The following is a 26,519-nucleotide window of genomic DNA, read 5'->3' as shown; positions in this document are numbered from 1 at the left end:
TAATGGCTGCTAGCAGGGGTGTGGGTGAAGAAGGTTCTTGTTTAAAGTGCTGGACACTGGGAGTTTGGCCATATCCCCGTGAGTAAATGGATTGGATTTGGATTTTCCTCTTCTTTTTCTTCCCATTTGTGGGAGAATATGAGAGGAAGATGGACCTGAGAAGACTGAGAAGTAAATGTTAGTGAAGTTCATTATGTAAAACTCTCAAATAATCAATAAAATAACGACAGTAGTGGACAAAGTGATCCATGTGATACCAAGAAAGAATCTTATAATCAAGTAGCATCTGAGTAGAATGAGAGGTAGGCAGTGTAGGGCAGGAAATGTTGAAGATCTTGTGAGAATCTTTTCATATGAAGCATCAAACAGAAGGAAGTGTTTGAGAGAACATAGCAGACAGAAAGGTTTGGTATTGAGAAGTCAAAACCCATAGAACCACAGAGAAGGAGAGAAAGGTAGAATCTAAAGTGAAGAGAAGGAAGTTGACATTGTTCAAATATGGATTTTCTGTGGGTAGGGATGGCTCAGGAGAGATTCTAAACTACAGATATATTGGGAGATAGTAGACATAGTTTCAAAGAAGGCAGGTGTGGTTGGAAAGGACCAAGGAAGTGAAAATAACTATGAGATAAGAAAGGTGACCAGGATAAGATCAAAGAGAAGTGGTGTTATGAGGGCACATTCTTTCTATGGAAGGAAGCTTCCAGAGTGGAGCTTTGATGAAGCTGCAGTACAAGGTGTTCATTACAACACACAGTGCTCTATAAACAGGGTTAGTTTAATTTCTGTCACTGTGAGAAAGTGCGCCTTTGGAGATAAAGGATTCCATTTCAAGAAAAGGGTTAAATTCTGTTTAGGATTTTATCACAACAGGGAAGTCAGAGTAGCAGGAGTTGGAAACTACTGGTCACACCCACAAAAGCAGAGAGGGTGAACGTATGCATTTTATGCTTTTGCTTACATGGTTGTGCTCAACTGATTTGTCACTCTTATACAGTTCAGAATCTTCCTGGGGAATGGTACTGCCCACAGTGGACTGGGTCTTCCCATATTAACTGAATTAAGACAATCTTCTACTCCCATGTCCACAGGTAAACACAATGTAGGCAATGCTTTATTAAGACCCTCCTCCCAGATTATTCTGTGTTGTATCAAGTTGACAATAGAAGTCAGCCATCACAGAAACCCTCTGAAAACATGGCTATGGAAGTATCAAAGGGCCTTACTCACATCATGGCTTTGATGGGACTGTCTGTGATAGTACAGTCTTGTTGTTATCTCAGAGTAGAAGAGGATTTGAATGGTGGTTTTTAAATAATGAGACTTTTGTAATAATAAATCAGAGTTAGTGGCTTATAAACAGAAAGAATTCATTTGGCTCACATCCTTGGAAGTTTTGGTCTCTGTTGCTGGACAGTATAGTTTGGTGTCCTGTCATGAGACACCTCATTATGGTGGAAATATTGGTGGAGTCAAACCATTCATTTTATGACTGGAAAGTAATACAGAATCAGGAAGGTGTTGTGACCCTACTCCAGATGACTGGAAGCCCCACTACTATGCCCTGAATGAGAAGACATCCAGCAGATTCCAGTGGTGGCCCCCTACCAGAAACAATTCTGTAAGTGGAGGTTCTAGAAAACATCCCATATTAAAGCAATGGGAACTCCTTTCTCAATATTTATAGAAAACTAGCACATTTACAGATAACATACACATGTACATGTGGCATTTATGAACAGGTAACATAGACATATGTTGACTATGTAAAAAAATGTAAGCTAGTGAAGTGTGTGGCTCAGTAAGAGTTCTTTACTAGAATCCTACATTTGATACCCAGCTCTGCGAAGTAAGGAAAATAAATCTAAGATTAAATTTTTTTCAGTCTCAACCCTTTTATTTTTAAAAACAAATCCTTTGTGTATTTGTGTAACTTCCTATCTTTGTTTTCTTCCAGGGATTTTAGAAACAGGAATGACCATTGGCCCTTTGATTGGACTTCTGTTGGCTTCTTCCTGTGCAAACATTTATGTAGACATTGAGTCTGTGAATACAGGTAACACAATGCATTTTATTTATACAGCCCAGTCCCAGAGTGTGGGAGAATGCTTGGGAATACTATACCACTGCCTCCTCCTTTGATCCTGTTGGGTAGGTTATCACATTTGAGATGATAGACCTAAAGGAACAGAGGAAAAGATAAAATGTCACCTTCTGATTCCAAGTCCACCATTCTTCAATGTTTCAGCCCCATGTTTGATTTCAAACAATTACCCATAAAGGTTTATTTCTCAATGAGGCTGTCACAGTGGATAAAGAAACAAATCTTTCTGTTATTTGGTAAACACTGATTTACAAAGATTTCATGTGACAGAAATACTTATGTATTGCTGTTAAAATATATCACCATATATTGCCTGATAAAATTAATTTTCTGAATAAATACACAAACCATAAAAAGTAATTGGATACCATGTATTTTATTCTCTCTCCTCTCTCTCTCTCTCTCTCTCTCTCTCTCTCTCTCTCTCTCTCTCTCTCTCTCTCTCTCTCCCCCTCCCCGTGTGCATGTGTGTGTGTGTGTGTGTGTGTGTGTGTGTGTGTGTCTGCTGTGTCAGAAGAGGGTATCTAATCTCCTGATATCAGAGTTACAGACAGTGGTGAATTTCCATATGGGTGCCAGGAATAGAACTCAGGACTTCCGCAAGATCAACACTAACTCTTAGCCACTGAACTGTTTCTTCTACCCCTCTCCCTCACCCACTGTGGTGTTTTGAGAAATGGCTATATCAGGTTGAAGCTAATTCCTTAAATATGTCTCGAATCCTGTTTCTCTCTTTTTGAAATTTAGTTTTAACTGTTATGCCACAAAGGACCTTAGATCCTTTTCTTCTCACTTGATTTTAATTTCACCCAATTGATCAAACTCATACACTCTTTCTAAAGATCACAGTGAAATGGCAGATGCTAGAAATCCCAGGATTTAAGAGGTAGAAGAAAAGAATCTCAAAGTCAAATCCCGAAGAATATCAAGAACAAATTGTGAATTGATTACAAATTATATACAAATTTATGCTTTATGGAATTATGATGACTAATAATTTTCTACAGTCTACACAGGAAAGACTGAAGCTAACGCAGTATCTGTATTTCTTCACAGATGACCTGACCATAACTCCCACAGATACACGCTGGGTCGGAGCTTGGTGGATCGGCTTTTTGGTCTGTGCAGGAGTGAATATCCTGACCAGCTTTCCCTTTTTCTTTTTTCCCAAAACACTTCCAAAGGAAGGATTACAGGAGAATGTGGATGGAACTGAAAATGCCAAAGAGAAGAAACACAGAAAAAAGGCCAAGGAAGAAAAACGAGGAATCACTAAAGGCAATGATGGAAACTAAACTCTGTTTGGTTTAGCTGTGTCTGGGATCAGTGGGCACTTGACTCTTGTGCTGAGTTGAGACAGTTTGTCACTAGTCATCACTACTCAGCTGTGTTAGATGTCTTCCACAGTCACCACTTGGAAACAACTGACACGATAGGGAACCTGACTTACATTACTTATATTAGACTTATGAAAAATTCAAGTCAGTCTGAACATTCAATGAGAAAATGTATTTTACCATCTGTTTTGAAATTGCAGAATGTTAGACTAAGTTGAGAAAAACACAAAAACAGAAATGAGCAGAAATCCAAGCCACAGATAGTGGTAGAGGAAAACCTGTTTGATAAAGAAAATTATAGTTTAGTTGTGAGCATTCTTGAAGTCAAGGCTGAAGGAGAAAACAGGATAGGTGACATAATCCTTTATGTTTGGAAGTGTGTGATAGTTTAAAGGAGAATTGTTCTCTTAGAACAGACTGTTTTAAGACAAGCAGGAATGTTGCTAATCAACAATGCAGAGTAGAGATGCTCCTGTGAGAAGCTACAATAGGGCTTCATGCATAAGGGGTGCGGCTTGGGCTCTGGAATTCTGAGAGTGTATCATTGGAAGTTAGGAAGGGCCAGCCAGTGCTCTACCTATCAAATGAGGGTAAGAGTGGATTATATTCCTGGGTTTCTGTTTCGTTCTGGCACAGACTACTGTGGTGGGTACCTTATTGATGATACTGCTCTTTTCTATTACTTATAACCTCCAACACTGTCGTGCTCTGAATAGCCTTAAACACTAGGGCTGAGGAGCCAGTGACACTTGGAGTTAGTGTAGAGGTGTGAATGTTCTTAGGATTAGAGCCATGTTAAAGATTCTCCAGAAAGGGCAAATACTGACTGTTTTTGTGCAACTTTGTGGTCTGCCAGAACAATCGCATTTTCAAAACAAGGAAAGTGTTTAGCAGAGAATAGGACATACAGAAAGTTACTGTGAACTGTGGAGACTCGTTCAGGAGGTCAGGGATGTCAACAAACATGAATGAGTTCCAGAGCTCCCAGGAATACAAACTGCAACCAGCTCACTCATAAAGATGGCTTTTGCCACTAGAGTCCATTTCTTTTCATTAAACTGCTCTGCCTCTGCTTCGAAATGGTATCTTCCTGATAATTTTCTCTCAATGAATTCTGGGCAATTTATGAAGGATAGTGTAAAATTAGAAAATCAAGACAGAGACATGAAGGCATGAGAAGGAAAGAGGCTGTTTGCTGTGAATTTCAGCCAAATCCTCTCCAGTGAGATCCAATCCATTTCCTAGAAACAGGTGCTACAAATTTGACTCTCACTTCTTAAACAAGGGAACAGTCTTGGCTTAGTCACTTGGAAAGTGCTTGGTAATGCACCAACGAGTCAGCATTCCTCATAGAGAGACCTTCATGTTGAGATGTTTAAAATATCATTACTGCTTCTTTTTTCATTAATATATATGTTTATTCACTTCACTTCCTAACCACAGCCCCCTCCTCGTGGTCCCCCTCTCATGGTCCTTGCCTCTATTCCCCTTCCCTTTCATCTCTGAGAATGGGGAGGCATCTCATGTCACTGCAGGACTAGACATATATCCTCTGCCACTGAGGTGAGACAATACAACCAAGTTAAGGGAATAGGATCCACAGGTAGGCAACAGAATCCATTTAAGCCTCCATTCCAGTTGTTGGCAATGCCCATGAAGACCAGGGTACAGATCTGCTACATTTGTGCAGGTATCCTAGGTCCAGCCCTTGTGTGCTCTTTGGTTGATGATTTGATGATTTAGTCTCTAGAAGTGCCCCAAGGGTCAAGGCTAATTGAATCTGTTGCTATTTTGTGGAGTCCCTACCACCTCAGGTCCTTCAAACTTTCCCCGCTCTCTTCTGTAAGACTCCCTGAGTTCAGTCTAATGTTTAGTTGAAGGTTTCTGCAGGGGTTCAGTCAGCTGCTATATGGATCCTCTCAGAGGACAGTTATGATGGGCTCTTATGGACAAGCATAACGGATTATTTTAATAGTGTTAGGGATTGATGCTTGCCCACAGGATGGTTCTTAAGGTGGACAAGCCATTCATTGGCCATTCCTTCAAATCTCTGCTCCTTCTTTGTCCCTGCAGTGCTTGAAGGCAGGACAAATTTTGGATCACAAGGTTTCATGGGTGGGTGGGTATTGTTATTCCTCCAGTGGGGGTCCTGCCTGGCTACAGGAAGTGGCCACTCAGGTTCCCTATTCCAGCTGCTAGGACTCTCAGGTGGAGTCATCCTCATAAGCTTTCTGGAGTCTTCTCTATCCCAGGCTTCTAGCAAGTCCTTGAGATACCTCCCTTCCCCCCACTACTACCTTTTTCAGTTCACTTACCTTGTTCTCTCTCCCCAGCTCTTCCTGTACCTGATGCCCCCTTCTAGTCCCCTTCAGACCCCCCTCTCCCATCATTTCCCCTCCATCCATACACCTCCAATGACAATTTAATTTTTCCCTTCTGAGGGAGATTCAAGCTTCCCCTCCTGGATACTCATTATTAGCTTGTTTGAATCTGAGGATAGTATCTGGATTTATGGAAAATATCAACTTATAAGAGAGTACATAGCATGCATCTCCTTTGATTCTGAGTTACTTCACTCAGAATATTTTCTAGTTCTATCCATTCGACTGCAAATTTTTATGGTGCTCTTGTTTTTAATAGTTGAGCAGTATTCCATTGTATAAATGAACCACATTTTCTTTATCCGTTCCTTGGCTGAGGGGCATCTGGGTTTGTTCCAGTTTCTGGCTATTGCTGATAAAGCTGCTATGAATATAATAGAGAACGGATCTTTGTGGTATGGTGGGAGCGTCTTAGTATATGGTCAAGAGCGGTATTGCTGGGTCTTCAGGTAAGACTAGTCATGATTGATTTGCAGAGTGGTTGTACAAGTTTGCCTTGTTCCCCCTGCTCCACATCCTCTCCAGCTTATGCTGTCAATTGAAGTTGTTTGGTTTTTGTTGTTTTGTTTTTGTTTTTGTTTTTACTTATTTTATGTATGTTAGTACACTGTTGATATCTTCAGACACACCAGAAGTGGTCATTGGATTCCATTATACATGGTTGTGCGCCATCTTGTGGTTGCTGGGAATTGAACTCAGGACCTCTGGAAGAGCAGTCAGAGTGCTTTATCTTTCCAGCACTGTCTCTTGGGGTTTCAAACTTAGCCATTCTGATGGGTGTAAAGTGGAATCTTAGAGTCATATTAATTTGTATTTCTCTTCTGACTAATGATGTTAAATGCTTCTTGGCCATTCAAGATTTCTCTGCTGAGAATTGTCTGTTTAACTCTGTACCCCGTGTTTAGTTGGATTATGTGGCTTTATTGGTATCTAATTTCTTGAGTTATTTACATACTTTGGATATTAGTCCTCAGTAGGAGGTAGGGTTGGTGAAGATCTCTTCCCAATCTTTAGGTTGCTACTTTGTCCTATGGATAGTGTTTTTTGCTTTACAGCATCTTATTGTTCTTATTGCCTGAGCTTTTGGCGTTCTGGACAGGAAGTTGTCTCCTGTACAAATGCATTCAAGGCTGTTTCCCGCTTTTTGTTCCCTTAGATTTACTGTGCCTGCTTTTACACTGATTCCTTTGATCTACTTAGCCTTAAGGTTTGGGCAATGTGATAAATATGGATCTACTGCAGACATTCAGTTAAAATAGACCCATGTGTTGATAATGTTTTCTGTTTTTGTCTTTTTCCCCATTGTATGGTTTTGACTTCTTTGTTAAATATCCAGTGTCCATAAATGTTTGGGTTCATTTCTGGGTGTTTGTTTTGATATAATTGATCAACCTATCTGTTTCTATGCCAATACCGTGCAGTTTTACTAATAATTATCTGTATGACAGCTTGAAGTCAGGAATGGTGGTAACTTCTGAAATTCTTTTATTGTTTAGTAGAATTCTGTGCTAAAACTATCTGGCCTTGGGATTTTTCTTTTCAGTTGGGAGACTGCTAATGGCTGTTTCTATTTCCTTCGAGGATATAGGACTGTTTAAATAGTTTACCTGATCTTGATGTAACTTCGGTAAGTGGAATCCATCGAGAAAATCATGTGCTCCATTTACATCCTCCAAGTTTGTGGAGTATAATCTTAAGTAAGACTTAATAATTCCTTGGATTTCCCTGGTGTCATTATGACCACTTTTCATTTCTGATTTTATTAATTTGGATATTGTCTCTCTACCTCTTATTCAGTTTGAATAAGGGTTTATCGTGTTGATCTTCTCAAGGGACCAGCTCTTGGTTTTGATGAATCTTTTTTTTTTTTCCTGGAGCTGAGGACCGAACCCAGGGCCTTGCACTTGCTAGGCAAGTGCTCTACCACTGAGCTAAATCCCCAACCCCTGGGTGAATCTTTGAATTGTTTTCTTTGTTTCTATTTTATTGATTTCAGCCTTGAGTTTGGTTATTTCTGGCTGTTTGATCCTCTTGTGTTTTTGTTTCTTTTGTTCTACAGCTTTCAGGTGTGCCGTTAATATGCTAGTATGAGAGCATTCCGATTTCTTTAGGAAAGCACTTAGTGTTATAAACTTTTCTCTTAGCACTGCTTTTGTTGTGTCCCATAAGTTTGGGTATATTGTGCCTACATTTTCATTGAATTATAGAAAGCCTCTAATTTCTTTATTTATTTCTTCCCTGACCCAGTGGTCATTGAATATAGAGTTGTTCAGTTATCATGGGTTTGTGGGCTTTCTGTTGTTTCAGTTTTTGTTAATGTCAAGGTTTAATGCATGGCGATCTGATAATATGCAAAGATTTATTTTAATTTTCTTGTATCTGTTGAGGCTCACTTTGTGATCAAGTATATGGTTAGTTTGGAGGGAGGCTCTGCGAGGTGCTGATAAAGCTTCTAATGCATGTACTGCTGCAAAGCACTGGAGAGATGATGATGTTGTCTGGGCTGTAGCATAATTTCCAGAACCTTTCTAAGCTCTTAGTTTATACATTCTGGCATAAAGTACTGATAGTATTACATTCTGAACTAAAACTTCATCAAATCGAGTCTCAGGCAGATTCCAAAGAACAGACTAGCCAGCTCTAGTGAACACAGGATATTAAATGAAAGAGTATGACCACAGAAGCAATCGTATCTCCTTATAGTTATGTTTGATTGTGCAGTTGTGATCTGGTTCTTGTATAGCCAGTTGTCTCATTACCTTCCAGATGTGACTTAAACAATGTTTAGCCTAATAGGAGTAAAGATTGATCAAATGCATTTTTGTCACCACACAGAATCTGTGAGAAAATTTTAGGAGAATTGGATACAAAATACCAGGCTAAGTTATCTTGGTAACTCGACACTCTCTTATTTCAGATTTCTTTGTGTTCATGAAGAGCCTCTCCTGCAATCCAATTTACATGCTTTTCATCCTTATAAGTGTTCTCCAGTTCAATGCATTTATCAATTCATTTACCTTCATGCCTAAGTATCTGGAACAGCAATATGGAAAATCCACTGCTGAGGTAGTCTTCCTTATGGGTATGTAGTTTTGTTATTTCTTTAGTAGCATCCCCCTTCCCATATGTACATTCTCTTAGTTTTACTGCTGTGATGAGACGCCATGTCCTAAGCAACTCTTAAAAGGCATACATTTAGTTAGAGCTGGCTGACAATTTCAGACACGTAGTCCATTTTCATCATGTCAGGAAACATGGCAGCATCCCAATAGATGCGATGCTAGAGAAGGAGCTGAGAGTTCTGCATGTCCATCTGACTGCAGTCAGGAGAAACTAACTGTTCAACTCTGGACAGAGCTTCAAAGCCCACTCCCTTCATGATGTACTTCATCCAACAAAGGCCACTCCTATTCAAACAAGACCACACTTCCTAATAGTAACATTTCATATGGGCCAAGCACGTTCAAACCACCACAGACATGATAAACGATATCTATCCTCAAGAGCACAATAAAGAGTAAGATAATAGCACAAGGAGACTACAATAAAATGAAATCTGTTAGGATATTTTTTATAAATTTCTTCTTTCCAGTATCCATGGAAATCAAGAAAGAATCGGGAAAGAAAGTGGGCATAGATATGCTCTCTGATATCTCTCTAATTAGAACGAAGTCTTAGCATAGTTATGGACATCTTCGTAAAAACTCCTATCAGTACATTTTCAGACACCAATATGTTAATTCAAAGAGGAATACTTAAGTCACTGGAATTCTGTATTTTACTTCCACATTTCTTTGCTCTCCACAGTACTCCTAGTTCAGTTGCTTGGACCATGTTGGTCTAACAAATCTGTCCAGCCACATTCTGCTTTTCTTGTTAGTCCACTAAACCCAAGGATCTTAATTTGCTCTTGAAAAGTGAGGATCATAGTCTGACACCTATCCACTTTATCTAGGGTCCTCTGAAAGTCCAAATCCAAGCACTCACTATCATATATAAATTAAATGCAGTGGTGTGGAGTTGTAAAGAATGGTTGCATTCTTCTAAGCCTGGGGCTGTTGTCGTGCAAATCCACCCAAAGCAGGATTTTCTCTTCCCCTTTCATTTTCATTCTTTCTTTTTCTTTCATTCTTTTTGATTTGGTTTTTATATAGAGAAAGAAAGTCAGGGGGTAAAACTCCTGGACAACATAAACAATGTACAAAATGTTCTAAACTCGGAAAACATGGACTGAGCAGCAACCTTCAAAATCACCCACAGCTGAGTGAAATTCCCAATATACAGAGTCAAAAGAAATACATGAAACATCTAATACCATAAACAAATGTACGTGTTTGAGTGAGAGTGTGTGTGTGTGTGTGTGTGTGTGTGCAATGTTTACAGGATATTTATAACCTGCTGCAAATGATTGAATAAACACTAGTAGTTTTTTAAAAGTGACTTGATACACATATAAAGACCTCTTTTTATATAGCATGTGAGTGAATAGTGGTTAGGATCACTGTATATTGGAGTTAAACTTGTTCTTAACTAAGACGTACTAGATAAATTCATAATATTTTTTATCTGCTCTTTTATGCATACCATTTTACTTGCAATTTCAGGTCTTTATATGTTACCTCCAATATGCCTCGGATATTTAATTGGTGGTTTGATTATGAAGAAGTTCAAGGTTACTGTCAAGAAAGCTGCACACTTAGCATTCTGGCTCTGCCTGTCTGAGTACCTTCTGTCTTTCCTTAGCTATGTGATGACCTGTGATAATTTTCCAGTGGCAGGCTTAACAACCTCTTATGAAGGGTATGTTGTTTCCTAATGAAGATCATAATGTTTTGACAAATTGCTAGTACATATTTTCATGGATTGAATATAACCAGATCATTTTATTATGACTTAATAGCAGTGATTCTTGATTATTTTGCATTTTCCTTCCATCAACCCATCAAGTCTATAGAAACCTGCAGAAGTAAGCTCATTAAAGATGTCTGAGGACTACCAGTAAGTTTTTGATTCAATAGGTATATGGTGGTTCCAATGGTGGTATCCTAGTCTACTTTAAAGTGTAATGAAGGAAAATAACCTGGAGCTTTGTAGCCTCAATTATCTACATATTTTATACTCCCATAAACAGATAGCATTAAAGTTAACTATCTGAGTTAGTAAGCCTTTATGGTTTCTACAGTAGTCTCAAATTTAGCATAATTAAATGTAACTCATGGTAAGTCAATTAATATATGCATTTTTGTATGGCACTGGGATAGTTATATTTCATGTACTCTGTGGTTCTAGATTTTGGATTTCAAGGGATGTCTGGTCATACTGTGTATTAGCATGAGAATTTTAAACCTTATTTTAGGACACAGTTATATACTCAACCAATCAGTTAAAATGAAATAGAACATATACCTGTACGTTCCTTTCAAAGAACTAGGGAGATGATTCAATAATCAAGGGTTTTCTGAGTATGCAGGAGGACCTGAGCTTAGATGCCCAGAATCCATGTAATGCTTGATGGTAGAATATCTGTAATCCCACTGTTCCTACAGTGAGCTAAGTGGCACAGGCACAAAAGCCTGAAAGGTCATGAGCCTACTAGTCTGCTATTTGTGGCAGTGACCAACAGGGGACTTGGTCTCCAACAAGGTGAAAGATTATTTTCTGACATCCTCATTCATGTTGCTGTACAATACACACACACACACACACACACACACACACACACACACACACACACACACCCCACATGACAGAAAGTGACAGAGACAGAGAGACAGAAACAGAGAAACAGAAGCAGAGACACAGACACAGAAAAAGAGATTAAAACTAAATTGAATTAAAAGTAAAAACTAAAATTCCTTTCAAAATTCTTAAGAATTATAAGATTAGAATAATTTCTAATATAAAATCATGAGTAAATACATATATATTTATATCTGATATAGATGTATATATACATATACATCATATGCGTATACACCATATACATATACATGATTTGGATTTGGATCTCCTTTAAGATATGGATTTTTCCATTGACTTTGAAGAGATACAAATTGAAATGCAATAGGGATTAGTGTATTGAAATAAAATGGCTCCAAGACCCCCAATGTAGAGTTGTACATACTGAGTCCATCTCCAAATCATGCTGGCTCCACACTGTGTTTTAGGAAAAAGATTTAAATTCAGCCTTTGGACTCCCACATTTACCTGTTTAAATCTCATTGTCACTGTTGGACACTTTCTTATAAGAGCATCTTGGTTATTCAAATGACTCTGTTTTGGGAGCTAAATACAGCATCTATCTTATAAATGAAAATTGCAGGTTTTGTTCAAGCTAACACTCTTTCATTATTTCCCACCATGCAGATCAATAAGAGATTAGCCCTCCTCAATTCAGCTCTAAAAGCACTGTATTTTCTCATAAGATAAGCACTTAATGTTTGTTTTGGAAGTAATTTTAAAAAGCAGTCATGCAACCACTGGAGCAGATAACTTTGGGCCAAAAACATAGTATAGAGACCACATGTTGATATATGGATGATTTTTGTTTCTGGGAGATAAAGATGAAGCATGATAATATGTTTCTTCTTCTTCTTCTTCTTCTTCTTCTTCTTCTTCTTCTTCTTCTTCTTCTTCTTCTTCTTCTTCTTCTTCTTCTTCTTCTTCTCCTTCTCCTTCTCCTTCTCCTTCTCCTTCTCCTTCTCCTTCTCCTTCTCCTTCTTCTTCTCCTTCTCCTTCTCCTTCTTCGCCTCCTCCTCCTCCTCCTCCTCCTCCTCCTCCTCCTCCTCCTCCTCCTCCTCCTCCTCCTCCTCTCTCTCTCTCTCTCTCTCTCTCTCTCTCTCTCTCTGTCTAGGTCTCTGTCTCTCTATGTCTCTGCCTGAGTGAGTGTGTGTGTGTGTGTGTGTGTGTGTGTGTGCATGCGCTCACATGCACACATGCAAATGCTGAGATGAAGAGAAAATTTAAAGTATTTGGGCAGTTCTTTAGTATCCATAACATTATTTGAATTCACTTTAGGGTTCAGCACCAACTATATGTGGAGAACAAGGTCCTTGCTGACTGTAACACAAGGTGTAACTGCTCAACGAACACATGGGATCCAGTGTGTGGAGACAATGGCCTGGCATACATGTCAGCCTGCCTTGCAGGCTGTGAGAAGTCTGTTGGAACAGGAACCAACATGGTAAACGTCCTTTCAGTGTTTGGGCTAGTGTTTTGTGTACTGAATTAATATGTGCTATGACCCAAGCCTTCATCTGCTGAAAAGAAAAATGTAATCTGACCTTAAAATAGATTACTATTTTTTGTGAACAGCTCAGTCTACTCTGTATACACATACTTCACCTTAGAATTCCTAGATTTATGTTTTATTTTGTTTGGTTTGGTTTTTGTGACAGGTGTTTCAGAATTGCAGCTGCATTCAGTCATCGGGAAACTCATCTGCAGTCCTGGGCCTGTGTAACAAAGGCCCTGACTGTGCCAACAAGCTGCAGTACTTCTTAATCATAGCAATATTTGGCTGTTTCATATACTCGCTGGCAGGCATTCCAGGGTATATGGTTCTTCTGAGGTAACAAATAACTCATTTATATTTCTCTCTGTCCTTCTTAGTATGTGTGCAGTGTGTGTGTGTGTGTGTGTGTGTGTGTGTGTGTGTGTGTGTGTGTGTAGTGTGATGTGTGGTGTGCTTGTACAATGTGAGCTCTTTTGTGACACAAAGAATTCAGGGAGGTCAGAAGACAATGTTGGGGAATCCATTCTCTACTTTTACCTTGTATTTGAGGCAGGATCTCTCTTTTTATTTCTGCTGCTGTGCTGCCTGTGTATTCCAGCATCCCTAGATCCCAAGGTCCCAAACAATCCTGTTTGCTCTTTCTGTTCCCCTGAAGGAATGCTTGGATTATAGATGCCTGCCACTAAATTGGCCTTTTATGTTTTAACTTTTTAATGTATATTCCTGGGCTCTCAATACTGAACTTGAGTCATCAAGACTTCTTTTTACCTTAAGCAATCCTGTGCACTCCAGTATACTTGGTGTCCAAGCAATTCTGTTGGCTGCTCCTATTTCACTGTGAGAATGCTGCCACAGATGCATGCCACTGAAATGTATTTTTCCATATGTTCCTGGCTTCTGGGGATTGAACTTGTGTCATTAAAATTTCCCTTACCCCCTGAGCTACCCCATCAATGTCATTTAGATGTTTTTAATCATTATTAAATTCCTTTTCCCAAAAAAGGCCCCTGGAGCCATGGTTCCTAGAGCCTTAATGCCTTAAAGTACATTTATGAAGACTCTAAGCACTGCTTTACAAGGCACTGCTAAATTTAACAATAGCTTAAGGTTCACTGTATCGTTCTCTACTGTCATTTCCTGCCTTCTCCCATTATTAAGGATGACTGAATGGATGTCTTGTTCTGAACTCTGAGAGTAGTTACCTGGCACTCATTTCCTAGGGCCCAGCTAACTGACTTGCAGAGAGTAAAACTCTGTGTGTGTGAAAGCTCTAGGTTCCTTTGACATCCTGCTCTCAATCTATCATTAACAACAGCAGGGGCAGCAGCAGCAGCAGCAACAACAAAACAATAGCAGAATGCAGTAACATACTCTCTAAAAAGGAGGTATGTGAAGGCAATGATTGACACTCAACTCCTTGCCAAAAAGCAAGGAAGTCTGAGAGATATGTTTCACAGTTTTCTGTTATAAGGAGGTGTTTCTTCCAGTTCTAAAAACTTCATACTCACTTACAATGTGAAAGGGTTCAGTCCCCCTTTTCTGGTCTTATTGGAATTTAGAAGCAAAGTTGAGTTAGTCTGCATGTGTCATTCATAACAGTTTATCCTTGTAGACTGGACCAAGCTTCTCACTTTTCATTCCCTTTCCCTGTGTTTTTCCATTTTCTTGCCCACATTCCCTACCCACCTTGAACCCCTTCTCATCTCCACTTTATTCAAATCCCTTCCTCCTGTCTTCTTTGCTTCACTTCTGTTCTTCTCTTCTTTCTTCTCCTCTCTTCTCCTGTCCCCTCCTTTTCCTTGTTTATTCTTCCTTTCTCCCCAGATTCTACCCAATATACAACTCAGTAAAATAAACATGACCTTATGTATTCATTTTCCAGTGTAAGCTGTTATATTCTCGATTCCTAGAAACGGAGATGCGGTATATGCTTTGTTCTTGTTCATGGGTTCATGGCTAGAAAAAGGAACCAAGTCTTGCTAGTGAATAAGGCTTAAGACTTAGACTTACAAATGAGGGACATTTGGCTGTGACATAAGTCACCCCATCACCTGCCAGACAGATTCAGCTGATGGGGCTAAATGATGTCTCCTTTCTCCCTCACTACTTCAGGTGCCTCAGCGGCAAAGCTGCAGGCTCAGTTGATGAGGTCTTTTCTTCATAGAGGATGAGGGTCATAGGTGAAGGGCACATGAGCAGCTGAACTCTCCTGTTAGAATATCCAAACACACTCTGTAGAGATGTTCTCAGATCTGAATGCCTGTTCACACTTCAGTCCCTCACTCATGTTCACAATTGTCTAACTTTCTGAAGTTCCCACTGCGTGTAAAAAACATGGCTCATCAATGTTTTAAAGTATGTTTACTTAAAACAGTTTGTGTATAAGTTAGTGTCTTTGTTCATGTGCATGAGTGGGGTGTGTGTGTGTGTGTGTGTGTGTGTGTGTGTGTGTGTGTGTTCATGTGTGTGTATTCACATGCCCAGACATGCCTGTTAAAATGAAGAGACAGATCACAGGAGTTGGTTTTATTTCCAGTATGTGGGTTCCGGGTATTGAACTCAGTGTTTCAAGCTTGGTGGCAAGCAACTTTATCCACTGAGCCATCTTGTAGGCCCTAATGTAAGTTCTTGTAACAAGGTTAAGGTCTATTGAAATTGTGTTTTTTACTTGTTCTTTTTTTCTTTGTCGAATTCAATGATTGTGATATGAATAATGGATGATATAATGCTGCTATTTGGAAGCTGTCATTGCTCTTCTAGTCTATTCTGTTTTCATGGACTCTTTCATGGAATTGCATCCAAAAGGAAATCTCAATACTTATGCTATTTTTAACTAAAGGTATATTTGGTGGGAAAAGACCATATTTTAAAAGAGCTTCCCATATTTCTAATTTATAAGAATATTTTTTATCCTGACTGCTTTATAGCCCTCTCTTTCATGTTAAATTACTGAAATAATCTTGTCTTTTTCTGCAGAGGAGAGACAATTATCTAAAGTTGTCAGCTCTGTATAAACAAGTCTTTTTCTGAATGTCATAGCCTCCACAATGATTTTTTTCTCTGCTTATCTATGGAATCACTTCTACAATTATTTTTAATTTTTATATAACATTTTTTAGCACTTTTTATCAGCATAAAAAATGCCTGGCCAACAACTTAAGAATATAAATATTTAATTTGTTTGTGGTTTTAGAGTTTGGGGTCCATTAAAGTGAGTATAGCGTGGTGGTTGCCACGGTAGCCAGAAAAATGATTTACCTAGGTGAGTAGACAATAACTAACTGTTAAAGGGCTTAGCCCTGCTTTAGATGTGTGAAGGCAGGGACCAGCTTTCAGAAGTCCTTACTCTCCTTTTTCTGTGTAGACTTTATAAAGGTAAGGCAGTATCATTCTTACTTCAGGATGAAAAGTTTTAACTATTAGAATTGTGTCATTGGAAGGGTGCTAAGGCAGATATGGACTGGCATGATAAACTTTTATATATGTATGTATGTATTTATTTATTTTTCAGGTGTATCAAGTCTGAAGAGAAGTCACTTGGAGTTGGGTTACATGCATTTTGCATAAGAATATTAGGTATGAAAAGTTTCCCCCATACATTAGATGGAGATTGAATCCTTAGTAAATCAATTACTTTTCTTTGAATAAAAGAATAACATCTATATTATTAGCCAAAAACACAGATCTAATATGAAAGGGAATAAGGGGGCTTATTCTTAAATCAAATATGAGTCAACATGGCATGGGAACAGTTTTGTGTCATACAATTTCAGGTTCCAATACAGTAACAGATGTTGATGTTTGTAGTTGGAGAACAGAGTCATCAATAAAGCACTTCTCAAATATATCTTTGAAAGCATCTGATAGGTTGGTTACAGCAGAATGTGGAGTTCTATACTGTAGGCTCAGATGATATCTGATAGCATTTCTAGTGTTTGGGAGGGTAGAAGTTATGGAAATAACTCAGACACATGGATGGGTAATGAATAATCAATGAGAGAGATAGCTTCTCTCTGGATCTGCAATGTCCCAACTGACCACATTCAGGAAGTCCAAGGACTTGGTAACACGATTAGCATAAGAATGCTCTGCAGGTGAAAGAAACAGGAAAGAGCATATGTCAGCAGCTTGACAGCACACCTAAAAGCTCTAGAACAAAAAGAAGCAAATACACCCAGGAGGAGTAGAAGGCAGGAAATAATCAAACTCAGAGCTGAAATCAACCAAGTAGAAACAAAAAGGACCATAGAAAGAATCAACAGAACCAAAAGTTGGTTCTTTGAGAAAATCAACAAGATAGATAAACCCTTAGCCAGACTAACGAGAGGACACAGAGAGTGTGTGCAAATTAACAAAATCAGAAATGAAAAGGGAGACATAACTACAGATTCAGAGGAAATTCAAAAAATCATCAGATCTTACTATAAAAGCCTATATTCAACAAAACTTGAAAATCTACAGGAAATGGACAACTTCCTAGACAGATACCAGGTACCAAAGTTAAATCAGGAACAGATAAACCAGTTAAACAACCCCATAACTCCTAAGGAAATAGAAACAGTCATTAAAGGTCTCCCAACCAAAAAGAGCCCAGGTCCAGATGGGTTTAGTGCAGAATTCTATCAGACCTTCATAGAAGACCTCGTACCAATTTTATCCAAACTATTCCACAAAATTGAAACAGATGGAGCACTACCGAATTCCTTCTACGAAGCCACAATTACTCTTATACCTAAACCACACAAAGACACAACAAAGAAAGAGAACTTCAGACCAATTTCCCTTATGAATATCGACGCAAAAATACTCAATAAAATTCTGGCAAAGTGAATCCAAGAGCACATCAAAAACAATCATCCACCATGATCAAGTAGGCTTCATCCCAGGCATGCAGGGATGGTTAAATATACGGAAAACCATCAACGTGATCCATTATATAAACAAACTGAAAGAACAAAACCACATGATCATTTCATTAGATTCTGAGAAAGCATTTGACAAAATTCAACACCCCTTCATGATAAAAGTCCTGGAAAGAATAGGAATTCAAGGCCCATACCTAAACTACATAGTAAAAGCCATATACAGCAAACCAGTTGCTAACATTAAACTAAATGGAGAGAAACTTGAAGCAATCCCACTAAAATCAGGGACTAGACAAGGCTGCCCACTCTCTCCCTACTTATTGAATATAGTTCTTGAAGTTCTAGCCAGAGCAATCAGACAACAAAAGGAGGTCAAGGGGATACAGATCGGAAAAGAAGAAGTCAAAATATCACTATTTGCAGATGATATGATAGTATATTTAAGTGATCCCAAAAGTTCCACCAGAGAACTACTAAAGCTGATAAACAACTTCAGCAAAGTGGCTGGGTATAAAATTAACTCAAATAAATCAGTAGCCTTCCTCTACACAAAAGAGAAACAAGCCGAGAAAGAAATTAGGGAAACGGCACCCTTCATAATAGACCCAGATAATATAAAGTACCTCGGTGTGAGTTTAACAAAGCAAGTAAAAGATTTGTATAATAAGAACATCAAGACACTGAAGAAAGAAATTGAAGAAGACCTCAGAAGATGGAAAGATCTCCCATGCTCATGGATTGGCAGGATTAATATAGTAAAAATGGCCATTTTACCAAAAGCAATCTACAGATTCAATGCAATCCCCATCAAAATACCAATCCAATTCTTCAAAGAGTTAGACAGAACAATTTGCAAATTCATCTGGAATAACAAAAAACCCAGGATAGCTAAAACTATCCTCAACAATGAACGGACTTCAGGGGGAATCACTATCCCTGAACTCAAGCAGTATTACAGAGCAATAGTGATAAAAACTGCATGGTATTGGTACAGAGACAGACAGATAGACCAATGGAATAGAATTGAAGACCCAGAAATGAACCCACACACCTATGGTCACTGGATTTTTGACAAAGGGGCCAAAACCATCCAATGGAAAAAAGATAGCATTTTCAGCAAATGGTGCTGGTTCAACTGGAGGTCAACATGTAGAAGAATGCAGATCGATCCATGCTTATCACCCTGTACAAAGCTTAAGTCCAAGTGGATCAAGGACCTCCACATCAAACCAGACACACTCAAACTAACAGAAGAAAAACTAGGGAAGCATCTGGAACACATGGGCACTGGAAAAAATTTCCTAAACAAAACACCAATGGCTTACGCTCTAAGATCAAGAATCGACAAATGGGATCTCATAAAACTGCAAAGCTTCTGTAAGGCAAAGGACACTGTGGTTAGGACAAAAGGGCAACAACAGATTGGGAAAAGATCTTTACCAATCCTACAACAGATAGAGGCCTTATATCCAAAATATACAAAGAACTCAAGAAGTTAGACCGCAGGGAAACAAATAACCCTATTAAAAAATGGGGTTCAGAGCTAAACAAAGAATTCACAGCTGAGGAATGCTGAATGGCTGAGAAACACCTAAAGAAATGTTCAACATCTTTAGTCATAAGGGAAATGCAAATCAAAACAACCCTGAGATTTCACCTCACACCAGTGAGAATGGCTAAGATCAAAAACTCAGGTGACAGCAGATGCTGGCGAGGATGCGAAGAAAGAGAAACACTCCTCAATTGTTGGTGGGATTGCAGACTGGTACAACCATTCTAGAAATCAGTCTGGAGGTTCCTCAGAAAATTGGCCATTGAACTGCCTGGGGATCCAGCTATACCTCTCTTGGGCATATACCCAAAAGATGCCCCAACATATAAAAAAGACACGTGCTCCACTATGTTCATCGCAGCCTTATTTATAATAGCCAGAACCTGGAAAGAACCCAGATGCCCTTCAACAGAGGAATGGATACAGAAAATGTGGTACATCTACACAATGGAATATTACTCAGCTATCAAAAACAACAGCTTTATGAAATTCGTATGCAAATGGTTGGAACTGGAAAATATCATCCTGAGTGAGCTAACCCAAACACAGAAAGACATACATGGTATGCACTCACTGATAAGTGGCTATTAGCGGAAATGCTTGAATTACCCTAGATGTGTAGAACAAGTGAATCTCAAGACAGATGATCAAAATGTGAATGCTTCACTCCTTCTTTAAAAGGGGAACAAGAATACCCTTGGCAGGAAAGAGAGAGGCAAAGATTAAAACAGAGACTGAAGGAACACCCATTCAGAGCCTGCCCCACATGTGGCCCATACATATACAGCCACCCAATTAGACAAGATGGATGAAGCAAAGAAGTGCAGACCGACAGGAGCCGGATGTAGATCGCTCCTGAGAGACACAGCCAGAATACAGCAAATACAGAGGCGAATGCCAGCAGCAAACCACTGAACTGAGAATAGGACCCCCGTTGAAGGAATCAGAGAAAGAACTGGAAGAGCTTGAAGGGGCTCGAGACCCCATATGTACAACAATGCCAAGCAACCAGAGCTTCCAGGGACTAAGCCACTACCTAAAGACTATACATGGACTGACCCTGGACTCTGACCTCATAGGTAGCAATGAATATCCTAGTAAGAGCACCAGTGGAAGGGGAAGCCCTGGGTCCTGCTAAGACTGAACCCCCAGTGAACTAGACTGGTGGGGGGAGGGCGGCAATGGGGGGAGGGTTGGGAGGGGAACACCCATAAGGAAGGGGAGGGGGGAGGGAGATGTTTGCCCGGATACCGGGAAAGGGAATAACACTCGAAATGTATATAAGAAATACTCAAGTTAATAAACAAAAAAAAAAAAAGAATGCTCTGTAGGCGTTACCTGAATTTCTGTTTGAAGCACTTATGTTTGGAACTGACCACTTGTAATTAGTTTGAGAACGAAGTAACTTTAGAGATGAACTTTAAAGAACTTACCTGAACTTAGCTACACTTTTCATCTTTTAGTAGACTCAAGAACAAAATGCGAAGTAAATGGTTATGTTAGAAGGACATACCAAAAACCAACTAAGACATTTATGAAAATTCATGAGGTTCATGATTATGAGCTCAATGAATACATTCTTCTTATCTTGCACATAGTTTGCACTTCTTGTTTTTAAATCTAGAAACTTTACATTAGTTTATAATTAATAAAAGTATATTTAGAGCATTTGATTCATAATTTATGTGTTCTTTTTTGAAAAAAATAGGGAAATTAAAGTACTTCCAAATAAAGTGAAAAACATTTCTTTCTTCCTGTCAATGAGCTGTTTTTCTTTCTCTTTTCACTGCAGCTGGCATTCCTGCACCCATTTACTTTGGAGCTTTGATAGACAGAACCTGTTTACATTGGGGAACCCTGAAATGTGGTGAGCCCGGGGCATGCAGGATGTATGACATAAACAGCTTCAGGTAAATATAACTTTGAGATCTAATCTTATAGTGTATAAAATGTCTCTGTTCATATATAACATGCTCTTTAGTGATAAGATTACATTTGGCTTCATTTTCAGAATGGGTATGGATGGTACAACTCTCTTATTTTTATACTTTAATATCTTCCATTATTTCAAAGGAACTTGTGTGTGTGTGTGTGTGTGTGTGTGTGTGTGTGTGTGTGTGTGCATGCATGAAATTAGGGTCTCCGTGTAGAGGCTCCAGAGCAGTAGAGGAGACCTTCATCTTCAGCTGACCTAGAATGGCAGAAAAACAGAGATTAAAAAGAAAATGACAGCTCGACACAAAGACATGGGACAATGATGCTGTAAATGGGAACAAATCTCTCAGCTCCTACCAACTTATATCTATAGACAGAGAGTAGGGACTCTTCCCTTATTCAGGGGTTGGGACAACAGAGTCAGCATGATATCTGTCATTCTACCTCCTGCAAACTTCATAACTCTCTCCTGCTTGCAACCTGACTAGATGTGAAGCCTCAAATATTTGTAGCACCCACTCAGGTAAAAAATCATGCTGAGTGCTGTAGCCAGAAGCTATCTTGAGATGGGACCTGCTGTCTAAATTTGACTGCCAGTATCATTTTAGGAAACCTGTAATTCCCAACTTCACTTAGTGGTTACTTGCCTCAGAAACACAATATTGGCTCAGTAGAATGATTTTGGAATACATTCATAGTTATTTATAAATGTGCATATAGCTTTGCGCAGTGGCAGTATCGTAGCCAATGAGGTTTATCCGAGGCACGATTATTGCTAATTGAAAACTATAAATGTGCATATGTCAAAATATCTGGGGCTGGGGATCTAGCTCAGTGGTAGAGCGCTTACCTAGGAAGTGCAAGGCCCTGGGTTCGGTCCCCAGCTCCAAAAAAGAAATATATATATATATATATATATATATATATATATATATATATATATATATATTAACCTACTCATATTAGGTACAGAGATTTTAAGGTATATTTTATCCAATTTACAAAGAAAATGTGTTTATAACTGTATACAAGTTATTCTATAAGTTATTCTAAGAAGGGGGAAAGGGAAAATTAGCTAATCTATTTCTGGAAGCTTGTGCAGACTTCATACTTTAACTGAACAAGATCATCAAATAAAAGAATAAAAAGGCTAAAGAGATGATGGCTGAGGGGTTATGAGCACATATTGCTCCTGTGTAGGGCATGAGTTTGTTTCCCATAACCCAAATTATGGAAATCAGAACTTCCTTTACTCCAAGTTCACAGATATCCAATATTCATTAACACATACCTACTCCCGAGACCCAACACATATACATAGATAAAAAGAATACAAAATACTATAAGTTGATCACTATATATGCAAAACTAAGTGTGAAAACTATCTACTAGTATATAAAATGATGAATATGACTAATTTTAGATACACAAGGATTTCAATAGCACAAAAAACTCACTGTTGTAACACAACATACAAGTGCTGAAAAGAAAAGCAAACTTGAAAAGTGACTTTGCAATCTTTTATGCATGTGTGATCAAATGTTGAGCCAATAGAATAGAAGAGTTGCCTTAACCTGCTGTAGAGCTTCGCTGGCTCAGTATATAAGAGAACATGCAATAACGACAGCAGAGGCATGGTACTGGAGTGGAGAAGCCTGGTCATGCTGTAAATGCTCTGTCCAGAAGCTCCAGTTATTAGAAGTTCAGAGCACGGTGCTCACGTTCATGGTAGAAATCCATTGTCAGCTAAAACTTTCTGAAAAATATCCTCACAGACACACCCAGGGAAGTGTCTCTATAATGTTCCTAAATCCTGTCAAGTTGACAACAATACCAGCCATCACCCGCCCCCCCCGAAAAGAAAATACATTTAAACTTCTATGACAGATAATGTTTTCAACATTTTCACAAACAGAATTAATAACTCACCAAAACAGACTGTATAAAGTACATGGGAAAATAATCACGTAATTTTTTCCTTGAAGCATAAATGATGATCTGTAAGAATATTCCAAACTGACCTTCACTGAACACACTAAGATTTAATACAGATTAGTTATTTTCTGTAGACGTCTTTACCTTGGATTGCCGGCTGCACTAAGAGGAGCAAGCTTTGTCCCCGCCTTCTTCATTCTAAGACTTACGAGGACATTCCAGTTCCCTGGGGACATTGAGTCTTCAAAAACTGATCATGCGGAGATGAAGCTCACCTTGAAGGAAAGTGAGTGCACAGAAGTCCTAAGGTCGAAAGTGACGGAGGACTGAAAACGAAGCTGTAATGAGTTTTCTACTGCCCTATGCAAGGCCATGAAGAGAATGTACACTTCACTAGTTTTGAATCATGAGAGATACAATTGGAACTCTTAGGTTATCCATAAGGCCGTCAAAGTTACTTCATTCATGATAAAATTATTTACTGATAGCATTTTCAGAAGGCTGACATAGTACTCAAGATTTTCCCAGGGAAAACTTCTATAGTGGCCTTCACCCTTAACCTTAAAGCTGCCTTCATTTTCAACCAGCATGTTCTCTTTTAACTCAATCAAGGGAAGTGGATGTTTCCCACACATTCTCAAATATCTTTGAAACTTTCCTATTGCAGAAATATCATTTAGATGTTTTTAATTTATATACTGATGCTGGAGATCAAAATATACATCTTGGTTAAGCCAGATTGCGTTAGTTTGTTTTGATTTATCCTCTGCATGTGCAAAACTTCTGCATCTGTCTTGTGTACTTAGGAGTGGTAACTCTCTTTTACTTCTAAGATTAGACTCTTCAGAGTGTGCCATCTCCTGTTTTCAGTCCCTTCTATCATTACTTCTGTCACACAGTTGATCATTTCACATACATCACTGAAAACTTTAATCAGGTTGTTAACCAGTCATGTAGCAAAGATGATTGGGACTCTTTTTCTCTAACAATTCAAAGCTGGTCATGAAACTCTTTTTTAAAAATCAAGAGTAGGGGAAAACTAGTCCTTTCAAAGGCTCCTTGTAGAGATGGGCTGTATCTCAGTGGAATAGTTATTACCTAATGTATGTGAGGCCCCAGGTTCAACCACAACGTAGGGTAAACCAATAAAGTAATAAAAATAACGTAAGTCCAGATGCATCATCAGATATTCTAAAAGGCTATTCTCATATTCAGGGGGCTTCAATGGCTTAGTGTTCATTCTATTCAAGGGCCATGGAGCACATAGTTATTAACATTCATAATAAACTTAGAGTAAAACCTTTAAAGAGGGACCAGATAGAAAGTTCGATAGAAAGAACTGTTTGCCACCGAACCTGAAAAGGTTGTTGTGATCCTTGGGACCAACGTGAAGGAGAGAACAAACTCTCACAAGTTGTGCTATATCTCTTTTTAATTGTGCATGCCCCATTGCAAATCAATTAATAAAAAAAGCATTAAAAGGTTTAAGACCGACATTTGCTGTAAAATTATAGCTCATAAACGTGAAGGTACACATCAAAAATAAAATCAAGTTGTGGTTGTTTTAATGAGAAATATCCCTCCTAGGCATAGGCATTTGGATATTTGGTTTCTAATGAATGACTCTGCTTAGGGAAGATTGGATGTGCATCCCTAAGACAAAAGGTGAATCACTGAGATGGGTTGAAAGTTAAAAGCCTCACCTACTTCCAGTACACTCTCTGCTTTGTGCTTTGGTTGATGATATGAAATCATGGTTTCCTGCTCCAGCCACCATGCCTGGTGCTTGCCTTCATGAACTTCCATCCCTGGAGTCATGCGTTAAAATAAACTCCTTTTTTTAATGTGCTACGTTGTGGTGTTTTATTTATTGCAGCAGTGAAAAGTAACTGATACAGAAGTCGTCTTATTTTGCGGTTGATAAAACAAAGTGTTTTAAGGAAAAACAAGCATTTCTGTTGTTTTAGAGCTGTGGCTCAAGAGAATAGGTTGTATATATATATACACACACACACACACACACACACACACACACACACACACGCACACACACACACGCACACGCACACACACGCACACACACGCACACACACACACACGCACACACACACACGCACACACACACACGCACACACACATATGGTTATTTATGCGTAGTGAAGTGAGAATATCTGTAGGCCAGAGCAGAATAAAGGCAGGTACAATCTCAATAGCTCTTTATGGGAACCAGATTGTTTGCGGGAGAGTTATATCAACAGCTTTCTGTTACTTGAACTGAGGCCAACCCACTTTCAAGAAGGAAGTTAATATTTTGTTCAAGCTTCCAGAGGTCTCAGGCTACGATCATTTGTCCTTGCTGCTTTGCACCTGTGCCTGTACAGCACTTTGGGGAAGAAACTCAGGAGGGAAGCTGCTGCTGTTACAGTGGTGGAGAACAAAGAGAAAGGTATTGGAGGGGCTAGGGGACTATTATCTCTTCCAAGGGTTAATCACCCTGCACCTACATTCCCCCATAGACCGCATATTTTATTATTTCCTTTAATGGCACCTTGCTGAAGGCTAATATTTTAACACAGGAGCTGTTGGGGTGTAAATCCAAATAACAACAAAGAGAAAGAAGACAGCATAACTGAAAGGCTTTCTACAGCTATCTTCAAGGTTGTTACAGTTTCCTGAATTAGCTAATGTGTATTATAAAAGAAAAGTGTCATGGGGATGGAGAGATGTCTCGGCAGTTATGAGCATGTGCTGCTCTTGCTCAGAGTCTGAGTTTGGTTCCCATCGCCCACATCAAGAGTCTCACAAGCACTTGCCACCCTGTTGCAATTTGTTGTAGTTTCCTCTCCAACCCGAATCGGCCAGTACAAAGAAAACGCAACTCAATTAATATGAAAACAATCTAGCGTCTAGATTGGGCAGATCCACCCTACACTGTCCTATTCCTAGCTCCCAAATCCCTCATCCCTTGCACCTTTCATTTGCCAGATCTCCAGCTTCTCCTTCTCCCACGACAACTCCTCGCTTCTTTCCTTTCTCGTCCCCTGACTCCTCCCCCTCCTGGCTCCTCCCCCTCCTGACTCCTCCCCTCTCCTGACTCCTCCCTCTGCCCAAATCTCAAGCTCTTGCCTTTATTGTACAAATTCAGAGAGAACTCCAAGGCAAACCACAACATTTCC

General features: G+C 39.1%; 1 protein-coding gene and 1 pseudogene across 1 annotated transcript in view; both read left to right on the top strand.

Annotated features, from left to right (window-relative positions):
- The window catches only part of Slco1a4 (solute carrier organic anion transporter family, member 1a4), a 54,743-nt gene extending 29,552 nt beyond the window's left edge, over positions 1-25,191 (top strand). Inside the window, 9 exon segments of the mRNA NM_131906.1 lie at positions 1,958-2,056; positions 3,161-3,382; positions 8,740-8,904; positions 10,427-10,622; positions 12,840-13,005; positions 13,220-13,392; positions 16,568-16,632; positions 21,266-21,383; positions 23,478-25,191. Of these exon segments, the coding sequence (NP_571981.1) occupies positions 1,958-2,056; positions 3,161-3,382; positions 8,740-8,904; positions 10,427-10,622; positions 12,840-13,005; positions 13,220-13,392; positions 16,568-16,632; positions 21,266-21,383; positions 23,478-23,673 (1,400 nt within the window). The 3' untranslated portion in view covers positions 23,674-25,191.
- LOC120102773 (U4 spliceosomal RNA) lies at positions 22,127-22,318 on the top strand (annotated as a pseudogene).
- Positions 25,192-26,519: the final 1,328 nt, after the last annotated feature.

This window comes from Rattus norvegicus, chromosome 4, assembly GCF_021556685.1.
Source record: "Rattus norvegicus strain SHRSP/BbbUtx chromosome 4, alternate assembly SHRSP_T2T, whole genome shotgun sequence".
NCBI lineage: Eukaryota > Metazoa > Chordata > Mammalia > Rodentia > Muridae > Rattus > Rattus norvegicus.
Note: the sequence above shows the minus strand (reverse complement) of the source record. Positions and strands in the feature narration are given on the sequence as shown.